The sequence below is a fragment of the Zophobas morio genome, unplaced genomic scaffold (assembly GCF_036711695.1).
Source record: "Zophobas morio isolate AGI-343-1 ecotype UQ-CSIRO unplaced genomic scaffold, CSIRO_AGI_Zmor_V1 ptg000029l, whole genome shotgun sequence".
NCBI classification, from domain to species: Eukaryota; Metazoa; Arthropoda; class Insecta; order Coleoptera; family Tenebrionidae; genus Zophobas; species Zophobas morio.
The window spans coordinates 8,456,147-8,476,758 of record NW_026972134.1 but is presented as its reverse complement, the minus strand read 5'-3'; the positions used below and the strand labels follow the sequence as shown (position 1 = coordinate 8,476,758).

The window sequence follows — 20,612 nt, the reverse complement described above, 5'->3', positions numbered from 1 at the left end:
GCTATTATTCTCTAATCTCACCCCATCCCCAAAAGTCCAGCGTAACTACCGACCATTTATCCGCGCATCACATGAAAAGTGACCTACACTACTCTGACCTACTGGTGCTAATCTAATCTGACTGACATGATCAGACTGTTCAAGAAACTTACGAACAATATGACATGTTCCTAACAAAACAGCTTTTTGAATTTTGACAATTATTGAATCATTCAAATGCAAAGACTTTAAATTCTCAACTAAGCTATTTGGAACTACACCTACATTAGAGATAACTAGGGGTAGAATTGAAATTTTTTTAAGATTCAACATGGATTTCATTTCTATCGATAATTGTAGATATTTTGAAATCTTGGTGTTGTATGTTTGAATAATGTTGTTTGTGTTAGGAATAGCAATGTCAATGAGAATGGCTTCGTTCGTGTGTTTTTTGATAAGTATGATGTCTGGTCTGTTAGCTGTAATGTTTAAGTCTGTAAGTATTGTGCGATCCCAGTATAATTTGTATTTGTTATTTTCAAGGAATGGAGACGGAATGTAAGTGTAATAGGGTGTCGTATCTTCGATTAAGTTCATAAGTGTTGCTAATTCTTTGTGAATGATTTTGGCTGCGTTGTCGTGTCTAGCTTTGTAATCAGTTTGTGCTAGGATGCTGCAAGAAGAGATTATGTGCTGGATCGTTTCAGGTTTTGCTTTGCATAGGCGACAGCAGTCGTTTTTTATGTTCGGATCTTTGATAATGTATTTTCTATAATTCTTGGTATTGATTACTTGGTCTTGAATAGCAAACACAAATCCTTCTGTTTCGGCATACAAACTTGATTTTTTTAACCAAATCAATGACATCTTCTTATTGACATGATTATTATTATTATTATTATTATTATTATTATTAATATTATTAAAATGATGTTGTTTCGATGTTATTTTCACAGTATAAATAAATGTTGTGTGAAGATTATTTTTCGTTTTTATCAGTAAAATTTCTTGTAATACCTATCTGTTTTCAGGACTAACTGCAATTCCATTAAAGTCCACTGGCAATTTATTTTATTGTATCGAACTCCAGCAAAACTTTTGACTTTAAATTTCACTTAAAAATCTGGATACATTTGGTGACGGAATTTTCACCAATAACACTCTCAAAAACTGTGTACATTAATAAATGTATACAAATAATAAGTATAACGTCTGTCCAACGAAAACTTAAAGAATTTGCCGACGCTTTCGTTAATTATGAAGCGCAGCGGAGTTAGATTGAGTTGGCGATGTCCAGCATCATTTTCTATTTTAATACATTCGTGTTATCATCAAGGTACACTGAAACACAACAATTTGTCGTACCTAGGTCAATACCAATTACTATATCTTCAATTATTTTCAACATCTACAAAAAAGAAATAATAAACAATAGGTAACTCTTTCTTCTAATTTTGACATGAAAAGAGACATAATTGAAGTTTCGAATTGACTAATTTTTCATAACTAGTGATGAAATATTTTACGTACTTAGTTATGAACTAGAAATTATTGTTGGCAAAGTAGGTCTTTGGATTTTTCGGGTATTATTGACGACACTGCTGCAGTAGCTGCTTCCTCAATATCTAAAAAAATTTCAGAATCGAACATATTTTTGTTGTACTTTTTGTATACGTGCGGTGAGAAAATTGTTATAGAAGCGGACTGAAACATATACGTCAACTGTGCATGATGACGGCAAACATGTACTTACAGCTGTGAAATCGTATATTGAGGGCTTTCTATGTGTAGTGTTCCTTGTCTGTTAATTTTACGGTTTTTAATGACTTTCTCTAACACTAGATTGAACAACAGTGTTGATAATTGAATCTCGTCAACAAGACGTAAGTATTGCATTTTGAAGTTTCATAAAATTGAAATTAATGTGTTAACAACAAAAATTAGAAAAAATCTTGCACTTAAAGCGTTATGAAAACCTCCTTTGCATGAAATTTTTCACAACTGGTTATGTAATATCTACTGTATATTTGTCTCTCTTTTCTGTAAAAACATGCTAGATGAAAAAAAAATCGCATTGTAAACGCCGTATAAACTAACTAGTACATGTGTCCGGAATCTAATAAGTAGAAACAAAAACATGAAATTAGCTACTTATTAATTGGGTCTTACTAAAATACTTCTCTAGTCTGAGCAAAAGTGCAAAATATCGTTAGTGATACTTAAATGATACCTTTATCTATTACATACCTAGAACTCATTGGCTGAAAATTTATTTATACTACAGATAAAAAGTAACTGCTCCTTTAGTAGTTTTATTTTAGTAAAATTATCAATTTATCATTTATTTTTTTAACAGATTACGTATTTTACAATGGCAATAATTTAGATTAATAGTTATGTATCTTACAGTAGTGGACTGTGACTGTTTTGAGGTAGTTTGTGCAACTGTTTTACTATACAAACACACCTGACATAGCGTAATACTAATTTTCAATATTTAAAAAATTATTCTAAAAATGTAGTGTCTTGGGGGAGACACCGTGGCGAAAACAAATCATGATTCATGAGTTAATATCTGGTTGACCGAGCTTCACTCGGCTCGTTTGGTAGTATTAGATCAGATTAGGACAGATAAATATGCGTATAGTATGCATTTTGAAGTACACGCGCTAACTAAAAATACACATTAAAAAAGAAATTCCATAAGCAGTCTTTGTTTTAAACACTGATGAGTGAAATGTAGAGATTAAAGAATATAAAACTGGAATTATTGTTTGACATTTATTACAATCTCATGTGTTACCGAAGTTCTCTCTGTGTCGTTCTTTTTTTTTCCTAGTTCTCTCTCTCGACTCTAGAAAAAGATCACAACCACATTCTTACTGCCAGAAGAGTTTCGCCTCTGGTGTGGTTAACATACTGAGTTACCGTGCTCTTTTGCGTTATTCCTAATTTCTCAATCTCAACCCTGCTCCCGAGGATGCCACTTACTAAAGTGTGCGAAACGTTGAGCCCAAAAACTCAAATAACACAGTCCCATCCCGGAAAACGATCACATTTTGACTCCGACCGTGGAACCTCTGAATTGAATGCTTGACAACATAACCTCAATTCAACACACTTTCGTGTGCCTTTTATCCGCTCACTGTTTAGTTTTCCGTAAATTTTCTCACCTCAGAAGGTGAATTTTAACGTCCTCTATACAGTGGAGTATGTTTCGGTACGTACAATTGAAGATAAAAAGGTACGTCAAACGTACTGTCAGACTGTCACCCAAACTTCTCTTATAAAACAATCTCGTGTTTTTGTAGTGTCATCTGATGTTGCCTAGCAACAAATATAATTCACTGCCTGAAAATTGCTGAAAATGTATGAAGCTATAATTTTCAGAAGTTAAAACTACGATCAATTGATTTCTTGACCCAAAAAACCCCCAACCTGTAAATTTAATCGAAATCGTTAGAGCCGTTTTCGAGAAACCCATTATATATTTATATATATACAAACTTTACTCGTTTAATAGTATAAGATTTAGACGTTTTGTTTACATCGTTGCCATGGGTACCGCGTCTCTAGTAGTAAATTTGGTTGGAATCGGATCACGTTTCAACAGTGACCGCTAGCAGTATTCAACTTCGGGGGTTCATTTTCATCTGTGCGAGTGAAATTGCTTGATTTTAAATAAAAATAATGAATTCAGTTGAATATTTAATAAAAATGTTCCTGTCTTACAACGATAAAATTGTAATGGAAAATTTAGGGAGAGCCACCGTCGATCTATTTATAAAAAAAAGTGTTCATGGCAAAAGGAAAGACTTTCATAGATATTTTAATAGACATAACACGTATGATAAATTTCTATGGATGTGGTGTTGTGAAGAAAATAAAGCAATTTACCCGTTTTTCCCATATTTTTCATTGCTGCTTCGTTCTTATTAATCGTAACGTGATGTTATAGAGCATATAACCTTCTTCGATAAATGGACTATCCAACACAAAAAGATTTTTTGAATTCGAACGAGTAGTTTCTGAGATTAGCGCGTTCAACCAAACAAACTCTTCAACTCTTCAACAATAATATAAGTAAGTATAGAAGTATAGATAAAAATGCCCATTTTCTTTAATCTCAAAATTGTTTTCTTCTTGCTTTAAAATGGGCACAGGTTGATACAAAATTTGACACATCTAAGCTTCTGGCAATTTGATTTCCAATTAAGAGATTCAGTGAAAATAATCTGAATTGGCCCATTGTGTTTCTTAAAAAATTTTTAGTCATTTTTAATTTCGAAAAAGATCTTTCCGCTGAAGCCACCGAAAGAGGCATTGTAAGAAAAGTGAGACATGCTGTGATAATTTCAGTGAAACTAGTGCAGGTAGGTCATTCTGTAAAAATTTCCCAGTCCAGTTTTTTTTCTACTTAAAAAATTAGTTGTAATATACATCAGATATATTTTATTATTCCAAAAAAGCACCACAAGTACAGAATTAAAATAGTTTCGAAAATACGAAAGTTTTCATAAAACACAAATGAAACTGATTTTTTTTTTCATGTCTTATTACAGTATGAAGTTTCACTGTAGATCTGAGGACAAAATTTAAGTATTTTGTTGTCTTGCATCATAAATTAGTCATACTTTTGTCGGATAAAGATTGGTAATTTACAACATGGGTTGTTAGATTTGCCACAATGGGGTTGCGACACTGCGACAGGTTTATTAGAAACAGATCCTGCGGTCGCTAAAACCCGAGTTTATTGAGTTTATGATATTGAGAATTGAGATGCCGAAAAAAGTCCAGCCCTTTGCAGCAAAAAATTCGTAAATAGCAACGAACGGTCGATCCTGGAATTACCGCACATTTTCGAATTTTTTATTTCGGGATGTAATTTGGGCAATAATATAAAAAATCTAACAAAAAAAAAATGTTCGTGTGACCGGACCGGGCCCCTTGAAGCAGCGAGCCCGTGTTCTGGTGAACACATCGAACACCGGTAGTTACGCCACTGTTGTCAAATGGAATTTTATCAAATTATTACAACAACAACACAGCCATATCTTTGTGCATTCTAAATGAAATGGTAATTAAACATGGTCATGGGCGAGAAAAATATTTACTAAAAGTTTTATTACTAGTTATTGTCATAAAGAATGAGTTGTTTAGTTGTTAAGCGTAGCAAAAGAACCAATTTTAAAACCATTATAACTCTACCAAAATGTGAGAAGAACTTGTCTTTACTATTTTTCCCAGACTCACCAGTTGATTGTTAAGATCGTAGCGGAGAGTTAATCCGCCATTTTCCAGACACCCGGTATAATAAGCCTGGGTATATTATAGGAGTAATAGCCAAACGCCCTCGGTTGGGTCGTGTTTTATAAGTCGGAAATTTTATTTGGTGGCGGTATTACAATTCAAGCGGAAACTTTTAACGATAATAACATTTATACCTAAGTATTTGGACAAATCTATTTTAACTTCGACTTATTTGATCTACATCTCTCCACCAGAAAATTAAAAACTGTTATCAGTTAACAACTTAATGCCAGACCTGACAAGATAACTTTATCTGTTACCCAGATAACCTAACATTTATTAGAGGTGTTAAAAGTTAACAAGAACAAGTACCTAACTAAATAGAAGTCATAAGCAAAGATTTCAATGTAGTTACTGGAATCCTAGGTTTATATCAAATGGCTTAATAAGTAAAAAATCAAATGTACCTACATGTTTATTAACAAAGAAAAATTAGTTAGGCGATACATATTTATAGAATTATAATTAATATAGCAATCTCTTTAATACCTAACCTCCTCGTTAATTTAAGTTGTTCACTTATCGGTGGCATTAGAATCCAGCAACCGAATTAACCTCTTTACATAATCCATAGTATCTATAAGTTCGTCGAGCAATTGCTCATCATCGTCGTTGCAAACCACTTTGTGAAGTTCTTGTAGCAATCGCAGCAAATTTTCGTGAATAATGTAATAATCAATGGAATATTTTGAACCTAGGTAGTATTTAACACTTTCGTCAAAAGACCGCGCCCTTTCCTTGATTTCTTGAATAAACTCCAAACTATTTCTTGAAACCTTGGAAGAATCCAACTTGAAATCAAAATAACTCTCCAATTCTAAAATTTTTTCAGACTGCTTCTTGCTGGTTAGTAATTTTGCCACGTAGTCATCCAAATGTCCCAAACAAATACTAAGTTCTTGTAAAAATTCTTGCTTTTGGGAATCTAATTCTGAGTCTCCCTGAGGCATTGCATCGACATATTGTTTCCAAGAAAGCAACTGATCCATATGTGTCTTAAATTTAGTACAAACCACAGGCAAAGATAGTTGTATAACGTCTTTCTTAAGATTATTTAAAGCAATTCTCTTGTCGATTAATTCAAGTTTAAACTTTTCTACTTTGATTTTACTTTCCAAATCTTTTACAATATTTGTGATTTCACGGTTATGTAAAGATTTCTTTATTGAACAAAGTATGAGTGCGTCATCATCCAAATACTGTTTTTGCATTGCAGCAGCCACGTTTTTGTTAGCAATAATTCTATTTCCAATTTCTTTCAAACATTCGTGAGACGTACGAATGTTCTCATCTTGTATGAATTTTTTTCCTAAAAGCTCCACTATTATGTTACACCTTCTTGAAAATGCAAGTACAATTGGATTATGATTTATGTTGAAATGATCCTTAAATGTCTGGCCCATCTGTGAAATGTCGTTTATTCTGCTTCGATATTCTTCGTGAGACGTGAAAGAATTCGAATCCAATATTTCGGTTTCATATTCTTTCAATTTATTTTTAACTTCTAGGCAGTTCTCATGATTTTCAAAAACGGTTGTTTGAAAACTATCCATTAAGTGACGAATTTCTCTCTTCTTTAATTGTATTTTTTGGTGATTATCTTCATCACGAAAATCCATTTCTTGAAGATGGGGGTCTAATTGTTCTAATTTATCCGTTAGTTCAATATTTTCTGCATTCTGAATTTCAGTAATGGCCTGTTTTGTTTTCTCTAAAAATTCCAGTCTAAGAAACACATTTTCATTGTAGCTAGCCGTGTCCTCTAAAATAACCACAGCTTTATCTATATCTTTCTCCAGAAGTTCAACATTTGCTCGAATATGCTGATATTCTTTTGGAAGCTCGCCGAGATTATATTTTAACGCTTGAATTTTTTTACTCCTGGACTGAAAGTTGTCAGTTCTCTTTGGAAATGGAAATTGTTCTGCATTTAACATTTCAGTGTTAATCGATTCAGAGCACTGTCTTAGATAATCTGTTGATTCCAGTAAAATAAGTCCTTCTAATTTGTTTAAAATCACTGTTTTTTTATTGTTTACTTCAGGAGAATTGCTATCGATTCGATAGATGTTTTTCCTAACATCGTCCAGTTTTCCTTTTTTTACTATAAAGTTATCCCGCAAGTGCGCAATTTGCATAATTTCAGTTTCGCACTCCTTTAATAAACACATTTGATTATTGTATATTATTCTCCCATCTTTAAATTTGTTTAGTTTACATTTTAGATCCAGTCCTTTGTTGTTAATCAATTGTTTTTGTTGAATAATTTCTGGATATTCCTCAGAGATACTTTCAAGACGACAGTCAATCAAATCGCTTATATTTTCTTCCAATTCTAACAAAATTTTTTCGTTAACAGGTTGTAAATTTTCTATTCTAGCTGCACATTTGTTCAGCTCATCTGTTACATTGTCGATAATAATTTGTAAGTCTTGTTTCTGCATAATTAGCTCCTTAGAATCTGAAGAAAAAAGTTGGTGAAAAATGGATAAGATTTAGATTAACTAATTTAGAGACTTACGGTTGATAACAAGGTCTTGTTGCTCATTTATCACGTCTTCACTTAATGACAAATTTTCATATGTTTCACACGTTTTAATACGTTTTGCTTCTATTGGACAAGCTGGTGAACTGTGGTCACATTTACTTCTAGATACCTTCTTAGCTGGCGTTTCTGTGTCCATAATATTAGGTAGTTCAAGATTTACAACAGCGTTAACCTGGATTTGTTCTTGTTGAACTTCCGAGTAGTTAGTACCACAACTGTCTGGTATTTCATCTTCACCTTTAGATGGTATTAATTCGTCTGCAGATTGCTGCGTTTGATAGGGGAGACAAGCATCTCTTGTTTCCTCAGTTGAAAATTTGGTCTTTACATAATTTTTGTTACCGTGGTCTTGTGACTGAATTGCCACGTTGTTGATCTTTGTTTCGTCAGCTTCAAAATTTCTATAGGTTTCACCTAATTGTTGGAAATCGTCTACAAAATATGTGCACATTTAAAAATTAACTAAGTACTTAGATATTTTAAAAAAAAATACTTTCTTGTGCAGTAGGTGGTAATCGCAATTGTTCCTTTTGGCTTTGCAAAATAGAAAGTGGTTGGTCTAAATTAGTTATAAATTTGTTTAAGTCTTCTGCCACCTCGTGGACATTATTTTGATAATTTTCGACTGTTTCTTCAGTTTGCGAATTTTCAGTTGACATTTCCGACAGAATCGGTTCATCAGAAACTAAAGAAAAAAAAATTAACAATAATTAAATAACTGATTAGTTAAGTACGTACTTTTGCTGCTTGAGATATGTTCTGAAAAAGTTGGTGAGATATGGTCAGATTCATCCTTAATTATTTCCGTCCCTAATGTGCTCGTCGTTATAGTAGAGTGCAGTTCAAAATTTGTAGCATCCCTGGCTTCTTCCTTGATTTGTGTTTGTGCGTAATTCATTTCTAACGGATAGTTGAATTTTTCACCTTCAGCGTTAAATATTTCTGTTTTGTTAGTAGATTGCTGCGCTTCAAAATTATCTTCTAGTTTTTCTCTTAAAAGAGGTCCCGTTATATTCCTTTGGTTTTCGTGTTTTTGCAACATTTGTGGAGACTGAACTGTTGCGTTATTGCTCTTATTTACATGAATTTCTGAGTTATCATAAGATGCTGGGTCTAACTGTTCTTTTTGACTAAGCAAGAAGGAAGATGATTGTTTTGAATTTTTACATTCTAGTCGCCACGGTTCATGTTCAATTGTATTATTTTCACTGAAATTGTTTATAACAATTTCTTGTTCAAATGTGGGGGCTGTATACATTTGTTCTGCATTTATAAATTCAAAATCGTTTTGTTTATTTCTTAGGTGTGGTTCTGTGTTGTAAGCCACTTCTGGACGATTGCCCGTTAAACAGTACATATTTTTTTTCAATTCAGACATGTCTTGTTTATTAACAGGTTCCAAATTTTGTTCAAGTTCTGCAAGATTGTTTAAAGTGTTTAGTGCTTTGTCAAGAATATGTGTACAATTTTCAAATCTATCTTCAGGATGTGAGTCATCGTTCTGAATTGGAGACGGGATTAGTTCTGCTGAACCTGAAGAACAAAAACTAGTTAAAAATTGACAAAGTTTAAAGTGAATATTTTAGACAATTACGTTTGATATCAGAATTTTGTAGTTTTTTTTCTACATCCTCGCGTATTGAAAAAGTTTCCTCTGCTTCCCTCTTTTTAACATTATTTATTTCTGTTTGGCACATCGGTGAGATGTCAGATTTATCCTTAAATAACTTCTTATTTTCTGACATTTCTGTGAACATAGATTTTGATTCAACTTCTCCATCAGCATTGGCTATTTCATTCATTTGCTTTTGTTTTGGTACCGTTCCTAAACTGGTACATGCGGAATTGTTCATTTTTTCGTTTTCAATATTAAATTTTGCTAATTTATCTGTAGATTGTTGCTCCTCAAAGCGACCAAAATCACTTTTAGTTTCTTGAGTTGAAAGCTTATGCGTCAAATTTCTTCGGTTTCCGTGGTCCTGTAGGTTTTGTGGTGACCAAATTTCTGCGTTGTTATACTTTTTTCTGGCTTGGTCAAAATCATCTACGAAATATAGAGGTATTTAAAAGATAACCACTAGAACTGATTAAAATTTACTTGTGTGTGCAAAAGTTGTTTGTAATTGCTCTACTGGACCACCCAAAGTAGGCACTTGTTGTGAATTGTTATAGTCAAATCGCCTCGGTTCTTTCTTCACTGTATCTTTCTGATAAAAGTTGCTTGTATTAGCTTCTGTATTATTAGATTTTGTTTCTTCACGTTTCTCAATGCTCTGCCTTATCAAATGAACTTTGCTGTCAATGTTTTTAAAAAGCTCTTCTTTTTGAACGCGAACCTCAACATTAGTGCTACTGAAACCACGAACTTTTTTTTTCAGAGATTCTAGATTTGCTATCTTTATGGTGTGGTCAGTCTGTGATTGAATAACATCGTAAATCTCAACTTCTATGTACCCTAGTGAGACTAAATAGTCGTTTATTCTATTAGCATCCAACACACCATTTTGGGTGTTGTTTTTTGCTTCTTCTTCTGGTATATTTTTTGTATTGTTTTCCAGTGAACTGGTGTTGCTTTTTTTTCCATAATAACCAGATTCTTGACTAAAACCCGGAAAAGGTTTGTTTGCGTGGTGTTCTCCCATAAAATCTTTTTTTGCGTTCATGTTTCCCCAATACTTTTCTGTCTGTTGCTGCATTGAGAGATTTGTAGTCGATGTCCCAATTATGCTGTTTTGCGAAGGTTTACTTTTCTCATTTAAATTCTCTTCGGTACCCTGTTTTAAAGACTGCCATTCCGAAACTGAAGTTTGACTGCCACAGTTTTGATTTACATCTGCCCTTTGTATTTTTGTTTTCTTGTTGGTCCTGTTTCGGCTACTTGTTTGGGCATTTAAGTTACCTACAAAAATATAATCAAAATTTGTTTTTGTTCTAATGGTTACCTTTCGAACATTGTTTTGTGCATGTTGTCGTACTATTTTCTTCTTTTCCAGCAATGTTCCCGTCCGCCGATGTACTATAGATATATAATTGCAAAATCAAAAAAGCGATATTTTTTTCTGCGTTTTCTTCTATTGTGACTCTTGAATTAGTATCAAGTTTCTGAATGGATGCTATTACCATTTGCAATTTATTTTCAAATTCACTTTTGTTTATTTTATTACTTTTCACTTCATCCTCGATTTTAAATAAATCTTCTATAGTTGTTCGAATCTTTTTACCTGCTGTAAAATATATCAGCTTTATTTTCCGAATAACAAAATCTAAACAATTAGCAGCTTTGGAAGTAAATATTTGATCATAAATCTAAGTTACAAACTGGAATTTTTCACATTACACCAATTATGTCGGAATGTATAGAGTGAACAGTATGGATTGTAGTCGAGTCATCCATAACAGTGTAGACATATGACCTTATCTTAAATGCTATGGATCATCATCACCAAAAAACAACGGAATTTTTTATTAATCGAACATTATGGTTAGAAGTTTAAATAAATGAAGTTTAATTAATGATTGAAGCAAATTTTTGTGTTGGCAATTCTGAATTATTGGGATCCATGCTAGTATGTCTGTTCACAGTTGACAGTTTTGGCGTGAGCACGTCTAACAAATGTATTATAGTGATTGTTTGAGACGATGGTAGCTGTTACAAGTGTCACTTTAATAATTAGGTATCCCATCAATTCTACAATTTTAAATAGGTTGTCAACCTGACAAAAAAATCACGAACATTAATAATCAGTCGGTATTTTTCTTAATGTATTAATGCTTACACATAAAAATCTACTGCAACCTTGACGATTAATTTTTGTTATCAATTCAACTTTATGAATGACACTGATTTCAACTTAATTTCATATTCTCACATTTTTGCTTTTCCTTTGTCGTTTATGATCCAAGTGTAAAATGTAAAAATCAGTTCCTTCTAAGAACCTTCGTTACACTACTGTTGGAAAGTGGAAGGTGTTTGGCACTTTTTTGTTCTGAATACTTAGAATGAACATCGTGACAAATTTCTTAATAATATGTCGAGAACTATGCATATTTCTCCAATGTCCTGAGACGTTGTGTAAATCATTCTTTAGAAATCGAATATTTAGAAAATCAATTTTTTCCTAGAGGCTGTATGTTATCAATGATTTTTTAAAACATTCGAAAAGGAATTATTATTATTATTCTTTTTAGTATTAATATTATTATTTTTAGTATTATTATTATACGAATATTATTGGAAAAAACATTTTTAATCACGAAGCATAGTTTTATAGTAAGTGGATTTGTTAATTTTAAAATAACGTGCATTTAGAAAACCGAAAATTTACGTGTTTACCGAGAAGCACTTTTGTATGGAGAGAAAGTTAAAGTTTGGACAGGAACTAGACGACGCCTATAACAGGGCAACTTTGTTTGAGATAGTGTATATGTCCAATTTTTCTATATTTTAATCACTTTTAAAATAATCTCAAAGCAGCTATTTACCATTTCCCCGCTGAAACGTTTACCAATTAAATCTAAGAGCTACTTCAAAAGTTAACGAAATCAAGGCAAAATTCTTAGGTATATGCTACAAATTAGGTACTATTCATGCACTTAGACGACGAAGTCAAATGTGTTCGTAATAAAATTTACTACATTTTTAAGATTTATTGCAACATCTTAATAAAAAAATTCAAACATCACGTGTTATTTCGTTGTTCTACACATTTACAGAAATGGGACCGTATAGAATCGATTTTTTCAACCTGATATTAAGTTGAAATTAATTGATATCCAGAATAGAAACAGAAGTCAAGGATGACTCGCTTACAATCAGTATTAATCAGCCGATATAATTTTAGTACAGATGTATCCAAAATCCGTATCCAAAAATGCATTTTTATCAAAAAAACTATCTACCACACAAAATTAAAAACTAAACGTGTTCAAACACGTATGCACTTATGACTTATATATAATATTCTTAATAGGTTGTTTTTTTACCTACCTGTTTGCCGCAGTTTGATATTTTTTACCTCCAAATGTGCAAGTCCCTCATATGCTGAGTTGAGTAATGGTCGGATCCGATCTTTTTCTTGTCGCTTTAATTTTTCACTCTTGATTCCATAAATGTGTAATACATTCAAAATATATTTTTTTACAATCTGGTGAACGTCTTCCTCTTTTTGCAATTTACTGATAAGTTGGTTTAGATTATTTTCTATAGTATGAGCATTGTAATTTGTAGTGTCTTCACGAGAAAATATTGCTTCAAAACATTCAGAAAAAGAACTCCAAATGATACCCATAACTGTAATTTTAAAATGTAAAACAAATATAGGTTATTAAGTTTACTAAAATAAAGTCATACAGTTAGTTAAAAAAAAAATAAGTTCCTAAAACCAAATCACTCACGCATGAATTTCTTAATCTCTTATACTGTGATGCCATAATGGGTATATATATACATATAGTAAAACACATTTTCTAAGGTTATGTGGAAGCAATACAGTTCTACAGTTGGCCACCAATAACGCAGGCCTGCATTTTTTACCTTTTGAAAAATTGTTTTCAATTTAAAAGCTGATTCTTACGTATTTTTAAGAGATGAATTCAAATATTATTTCATTTTTCTCCACTACGTAAGGATGTTTCAAAAAAAGGTTTGAATACTTTTTTTTCAAGCAATAAATACATTATTTATGGGGACTGAAAAAGTAAATTATCAAAAATAATGTAATATCGAAAAGCGAGTTGGGCAAGTTTACACCGGGCGCACTGCAGACGGGTAGTGGGGATGAATAAATTTCGACCGCACAGCTTTAAAGGTGCCCAGTAGCAGACCGAAAAATGAGCTAAATAGATTTTCATTTTACGGGCGTAATTTCAACTTTGAAAAATAGATCGACATTTCAATTGATAGATTATGTCTAAATCTCTGGGGAAGACACAATATTTTTTAAAATAAGTGATTGTTTAGTGTTTAATTAATCGTTCATTCTTCGAAGGAATTTGCATTTTTAGACGAGGAGAGAGCATTTTTCGCTTCAACTTTTATATCAGTGCAAAGACAACATTGAGCTCTATAGGGAAGATTCGATCATTTTTGTTTAAAATTTATATTTATCAAAATATTTGCTTTTTAAAAAAATACTGACTAATGAAAATAAAGTGAAACTAGGCAACCCTATTTACAAAGTTTTCCGTTTCAATAAATGGCTGAGTTTTACACAGCAGGGCACCTTGCCGACCGACCCTTTCAGGTAATCAGTTCAGATACTTTAGGTCATAAAACTCATAAATACTCTTAGCTGACCAACATTGTTGAAACTCTTTTACAAGTCGAATTCTTTCATGGCTGACATAATTTGATTTAAAAGTATGCAAATTTTTATAATTTTATATATTCTACTGAAATATTTTCTTTGAAAGAATTATTCAAATATTTTTTATTAATCTGTCATTTTATATATTAATCAATACACAAAACTGACAATTTTTAGATTCTCATCACTTCACTAACCACTTATTTACCTGAACAATCACATTTATTTAAATTTAATTTTTTGATACTCTTTTCCGCACCACCTATGAGGTAGAGTATTATAGGCACTTTTTTTACGTGATATCTCCAGTAAACCTATTCGAATATTACTATTTATTCCTGTGTGTCTTTATACTAGAAGGGCAAAAGATTTATATGAACTACACATGACGCGAATGCAAATAAAAAATTTTAATTGTACAATTCTTTCTTTACAATTTGTCTACTGGGTTGACTTGTTTAATGACGAGAATCTACTCTCTCCGGAAGTAAGGCATATAAATAAAAATTTTCTAGGGCTCTATCATATTATTTTCCCAAAATTTATCATCTCGTTGAATTAAGCATTATTTAAATTGTACATTTTATATATTTCTACGATAGCGTTTTTGTTTATTAAGCCGCCTGGCGATGCCGCTAAAAATGTACAAACCGCATTGTCTTATTGTCAGTTTAATGTTACTGCAAAATGCTTCAGTTGCCCTTGCTGTGGAAAGATTTTTTGAGAGTACATGGTGAACTAGATTTGCAGGGATGTAAAATGTTTTATTTAGCCGTGTTACTTGTTCTCTCATTTTGCAAATTTTACCAAAATAACGTTCGGTTAGTCTAAAGGATTTTTCCGAGCACCATTCTGGATTATTGCGTTCGCCAATTGAATTCTGTTCGATTAAAGAGACATCAACGTTTGAAAGTTTTTTGAGAAATATTTTTTGCCCTGTGACATATTAGGTATTTCAACTGCCTTGTTACATACATCGTCATCCGAGAACTTGTATGATCCACAGACCGGAGCGCGCTCAGGCCAATGTCGACTCTATAAGCCTCCAGAAATTCTGCGGGAATTAGTTATTATTTAGATGCTTTTGTTTACACACGTCTCACATGTTTCACTCGATTTTGACACTCAACTATTTTTTTGTTTAACTAAGAATTAATACTTTCATTGCGTTTGATACTAACGTCCTAAATTAGCAATACTAGTGGAACAGTAATCATGCAATAGATTTTTTTGGGCAAGTACAGTTACTTTTATGTTTTAGCAGCAATGTGTTCTGTTTTCTATTAATTTTTACATATTTTTAGTAACAATTTTGGTAGTTATTTTTTACTTTTATTTTTAGCAATAATAAATAGTCTAAACATGAAAAAATAAAAAAATAAATAAAATTGGAAAATCTAAAATTTCGAAACCGAGAAATTGAACAATCGTATAATTGAAAAATCGAAACATCGAAAAATTGGAAAATCGGAAAATTAAAAAAAAATGACTCCCTACAGTGACCATAATCTCTCCTCTCTTGGGTCGCTACCTGCGTACTTAGGGTTGCATAGTTACAAAAAATAATTCTTCTCACTGAAACCGATTTTGCGGGCGACGACTGGGTACCCTTAAAGTACAGCTCCAACACGTTCCGCTTCTTTGAAAGATTATACAATTTGGTTTTGCGGCATTTTAGTTGTGATAACCTATATAAACATAAAAAAGAATATAGGTAATAGGTAACAGCAACAACTGTGTAAAAAATCAAAAATAAAGGTACATGAAGCGGAATCGAACGCTCGACAGTTCACGCATCCGCACACATGTGTTTTTGTATTCCACCTCGTGCTCTTCTACTCCCTATGCCACGATCTCGCCATATACAGGGGCGCTTATAAGCGATTGGTATACAGTTTGAATTTTTTTCTTAAATTTTTTTATCAAACTATATGTACTGTTACGGTTCGAAAATAAGGGGTTGCCTAGATAACAGCGAGTCAGGCGCAAGTGAGAGACTGCGGTGAACAAGTGGCATTTTGAGCAGGGAAAGCGCGATTGGTCGCCTAATCGGGAATTTCCGCAACTCATCCGACGAGATCGCGTTTAAAACAGAATCTAGTAACGGTCGGCAGCGGACGCAAAAAGTACGGGGTTGTAACTTTTGGGGGAGCGACAGCCCGGAAAAGTTACCGGGGGTGCGAGTGAGTGTAAGAGAGAACCAGACAGCCAAGTTTTCGATTTCTTTTCTGTTTTTTTTGTCTAGAACTTTTTCCTCTTCGACGTGGCGTTACTAGTTTCTTTTGGGAAGAAGAACGAAAAACCCCATTGGGGAGACCGTAAGAATTCCTCAGGCCTCCAAACCTCCCGACTCGTCCCACTGAGCCGACAAAGGGGCGTCACGAAAACAAGAGGAACCGCCGTGCCAGATTTTTCCCCCCCACGAATCCTCCCGCAGGACTTACCTACAAAGGAGGGAGAAAGCAACTTGTATGGTGGTAATTCGTATCAAAAAGGGCGCTGTGTGCGACCCACTGTGTACATGTTAAGCTAAGGTGCTAAGGTGTAATTTGGTAATTAATCTGTGATTTGAAGGGCGCTGTGTCGCGTCCAGTGTATTCCTTGTTTCATTAGAAATAAGTAAGTTAACCGTCTTTTTTGTATACCCCATCTCCACCAGCGCATAGGTCGGTCGGCACAAAAGGTGTCGTAACAGTACATATGTATTGATGTCTCCAGCAGAACTGATGACATCACTTGTAAAGCAAAAACTCATTTGTGACATAAACATAGCACACTTCTTTACATTTGCTTTAATATTACATACCTATTTTTACTTTTACTTAGAGGGGTAAGAAATAAAATTCACAAAATCTATAGTTTTTCGAAAAAGTCAGATATGTTTTATTGTACTTCAGGACTGAAGGAAGTTCTGTCGAAATAACCTTCCACCAATTTTTTAGAATTGCTTTTACAAGATGATAGATTAATGAATGAGGTGACATGTTTTATTGCGCATGCCATTTCCCGATTTAGGGGAGAGATTACTGTTTTATTAGTGGTATTATTATTCTTACTAAAATATTGAAGACGTCATAAAAAAATGTTTACATGTTAAAACTCACTAGAAATATATGCATACGATGCTTCTTTACCTGTACTTTAACAATCGACACATGTATTAATTTCAATTCACACGTGTCATCATTAAAAAAAATAAATAAAATATTCAAAGTTACATTTTAATAATAATTCTTCTCTGCTTTACTTTATTTTGTTCCAATTTACTTTAAGGGCAAGGGAAGTTCTGTCGAAATAACATTCAACCATTTTTTTTTGCAAGCTGTTTTCTTTAAACAATAGTTCGAAAAAACGTGGCAATTATTTTATTTTCAAACGTCATATACTTAATTGACGCTCATAGTGGAGCTTAAGTCTGATTACTATGACAGCATTTTTGAGCGCCATATAAATACAACTTATGCTCCGCCGAAATATGTATATGTAAACAAAATATTATATGAAGATCAAAAAATCTGTGAATGGATTAATACTGCATGTTTTTATTATTGCCAAACTAAGCTCTAATTACATCAAGGTATAGGCGAATCTAATAACTATTTATTACAATTAAAAGTACAGGTATATATTGTATCATTTTGAAAAAATCCACTTTTACCGGCACTTGAACTGTCTTGAGAACTCATTGGTATAGACCGAACGACTTTTTGGACCAGCGCCAGCGTTGAGTTGCATAAATGTTGGTTTTTAGGTGGTTTGGGATACATTCAATCTGAATTTGATTCTTTTCGGATATTCCAATGACTGGGAAACTGGTTTGTACTAAATGAAGGTTTCAGTCTCAAGAATCTTAATAGCAATATCGTTTTGGTTCTTCACAGATTCTTCAATGTATCCTTCCTCTCACCAGCGCTATCCGCCAACATTGTTGCGAAGTTCTTCTTAATCAGTGGCCACTGAACTCTTTCACGTTGGGAAGACTGAAGTACAATGCCACTTATTTTCCTACACTTCCAATCTTATGAATGTCCATCACATTCCGAGTGCATTTTCCGGTGATATATTTCAAGAAAAAATGATTTTCAGACATATTATCTCGACGTAACCGACGTATTTTCGATAAAGTTGAAGCCAGTATTTATTAATTATGGTAAATGAGCTTTCTGTGGATGTTTTACTATCATTTTACAAATCAATTGTTTTATAGCTAGAAAAGTTTCACATATTAAAATTGACATAAAATTTTGAGAAAATGATACCAAATATTCCATTCTCAGGTTTGTTTTCGACTACTTCCACTTCCTTAGCATGTTCTTCCACTGGTATTACTTTCTCCAAATTCGTGAAAAACACAAAAGATGGGTACCTCCAGTATTTTTTTTAGATCTTACGATCTTAGCTTGAAATCTTCCATTATCCGCAGCATATGGGAAAATAATAAAATAAAACGTCTTCCTACCTTGTTTATAATCTTTTATGAATCCTTTAAACTTGCAGTATGAACTCAATGTTACCACTGTAACTACTACACAACATAATTCACACTTGTCCGAAATGTAGTGTGGCTGTTTTAAACAGCGTATAAAATTGAACAATATTAGTTGTAACATTTTTTTAACGAGGAATTACATGGGGGTTTTAAACTTGATTTTGATATCCATATTCTAAAAGGTAAAAGTCTTAAGGCGACCATTTTCACTTGCGGGGTTTTCATTACATTTTCAGAATGTAATATCTCCGTTCTTAACAGACTTATTGCTATGAAGTTTTAAACACAAATTGTTCACAAATTACTTCATGTAGCACAATGGCAGTTTTTTAAAAATAGTTTACCATCATTATTTTTTTTAAGTTTTGATGAAATTGTTCGTCACGTATTTTTGAAAATAAATATCTCAATTATTTATGGAAATTTCAGAACGCGGCTTTCACCACCGTTTTCAGGCTACAAAGCTTTATACGTTACGTGGAAAACATTATCAATTTCTTTTGTTAAAAATTAAATACGGTGGAAGGATCTTCTTCCACACAAGTTCCTTTTCAATGTGTATCATTTCCGACAAAAAAAACGCCGTTGTTACCCGGGTAACATATAGAGTTCTGTAAGCTGAAAACAGTGGTGAAAACTTCGTTGCAAACTTTCCAACAATAATAGAGACATTGCTTTTTAAAAATATGTGGTGAAAAATTTCTCCAAAATGCTAAAAAGAAGAAGATAAACTGTTGGTTTCAAAATTTCATAACAATAGGTCTATTAGTAACAGAGATATTACATTCTGTAAATATATCGAAGACGTTAGCGATTACTACAAATTTTGAATCGGTGATAAAATGCAATTTTCCTTGAATAGGTTTAACTAACAAATTGGACAGTGTACTCGTAGTTTGCCATTATCTATATGAAAATACCAAAATATTCAAAATCGGTATATAACAAGTTTAATGCTTGAATGAAAAAACGTTTATCACATTTTGTTTTCCCACTGCATGTGGGACCTAGGAGAAGAGAGACCACGATAACAAAGATTAAAAGCGCGACTTTGTATATATTTAGGTACATATCAACCAGTTAATGTTTTATGTTTTAATTTTTTTTAACTCCGAATTTACGATAACCTTAAAATGTTTATAAGGTTATCGTAAACATGGCAACTCTTTAATCAAAATTTATCTATTTATTTAATCTTCACTTTAACGCTACACGAATAATTTTTATTTTAAGGAGGAAGAAATACAATTAAAAGTTTTTTTTTTTTGATCAATAATTACTAGGGTTAGAAACTGGGCGTTTTTAGCTTTTATGAGTGTTATTTGAAGAAAACAGAGACGCACTAAAGTTTCACTCTATTAACGTTGAAAGTAGTCGAAATATCAACATTAATTTAAGTTAATAATAATAAATTTATTTCTAAAAATTCCATCTTAATTCTATTTGTATTTAACAATAGTTTTACCTATTACTTGCCTTCGGTTAATAACTTATTGAACACTTTTCGCAAATATGAGTTCTATTACTGGTGTAACGCACTGTTTATTGAAATAGAACTTTTCGTAGATAACAAGATAAAGCGATAAAAATATTAATATCTTAAGATACCAGAAAAATTTCGTAACAATCGAAAATGTTTAAGTAGTTTAGTTAAAAGATTTGTTGATTATTTTAGACTCTAAGGGCCCGTTTTTACAATATTTTAACAGAGATTCAGTTTCGCATTTAACGAAGTTTAGCGACGTCTGATTGGCGTAGCGTCAGTCACGTGGTACATTAACACCGTCTTAAAAATTCAATCGCTGTCAACTATTTAATTTAACCCGGTCTAAAAATTTTTAGAAAACGTTTGGCTGTTTCCTTCATCATCTCGAAGAATTTTGGGCAATACGATATTACAACATAGTATTATTCAGAATGAAGGGGCTATGAAACACGGAAAATTTGGAATAGAATTTTACAGTAGAAGTCTAGTACTACT

At 32.6% G+C, this 20,612-nt stretch overlaps 1 protein-coding gene across 2 annotated transcripts; it reads right to left on the bottom strand.

The window, feature by feature from the left end:
- Nucleotides 1–5,691: 5,691 nt before the first annotated feature.
- On the bottom strand, nt 5,692–20,170 carry LOC135137189 (uncharacterized). Of its 2 annotated transcripts, none has more exons than XM_064066776.1 (9): nt 20,108–20,170; nt 12,825–13,127; nt 10,789–11,061; nt 9,936–10,736; nt 9,432–9,881; nt 8,576–9,370; nt 8,331–8,522; nt 7,811–8,269; nt 5,692–7,750 (listed from the first exon to the last, which is right to left on the bottom strand). In XM_064066776.1, the coding sequence occupies exons 2-9, from the start codon at nt 13,123–13,125 to the stop codon at nt 5,805–5,807; spliced, it is 5,217 nt and encodes a 1,738-aa protein (XP_063922846.1). In that variant the 5' UTR covers nt 13,126–13,127; nt 20,108–20,170; the 3' UTR covers nt 5,692–5,804. The 2 variants fall into 2 exon arrangements, with proteins under 2 accessions (XP_063922846.1, XP_063922845.1); XM_064066775.1 differs by having other exon boundaries at nt 20,097–20,166.
- Nucleotides 20,171–20,612: the final 442 nt, after the last annotated feature.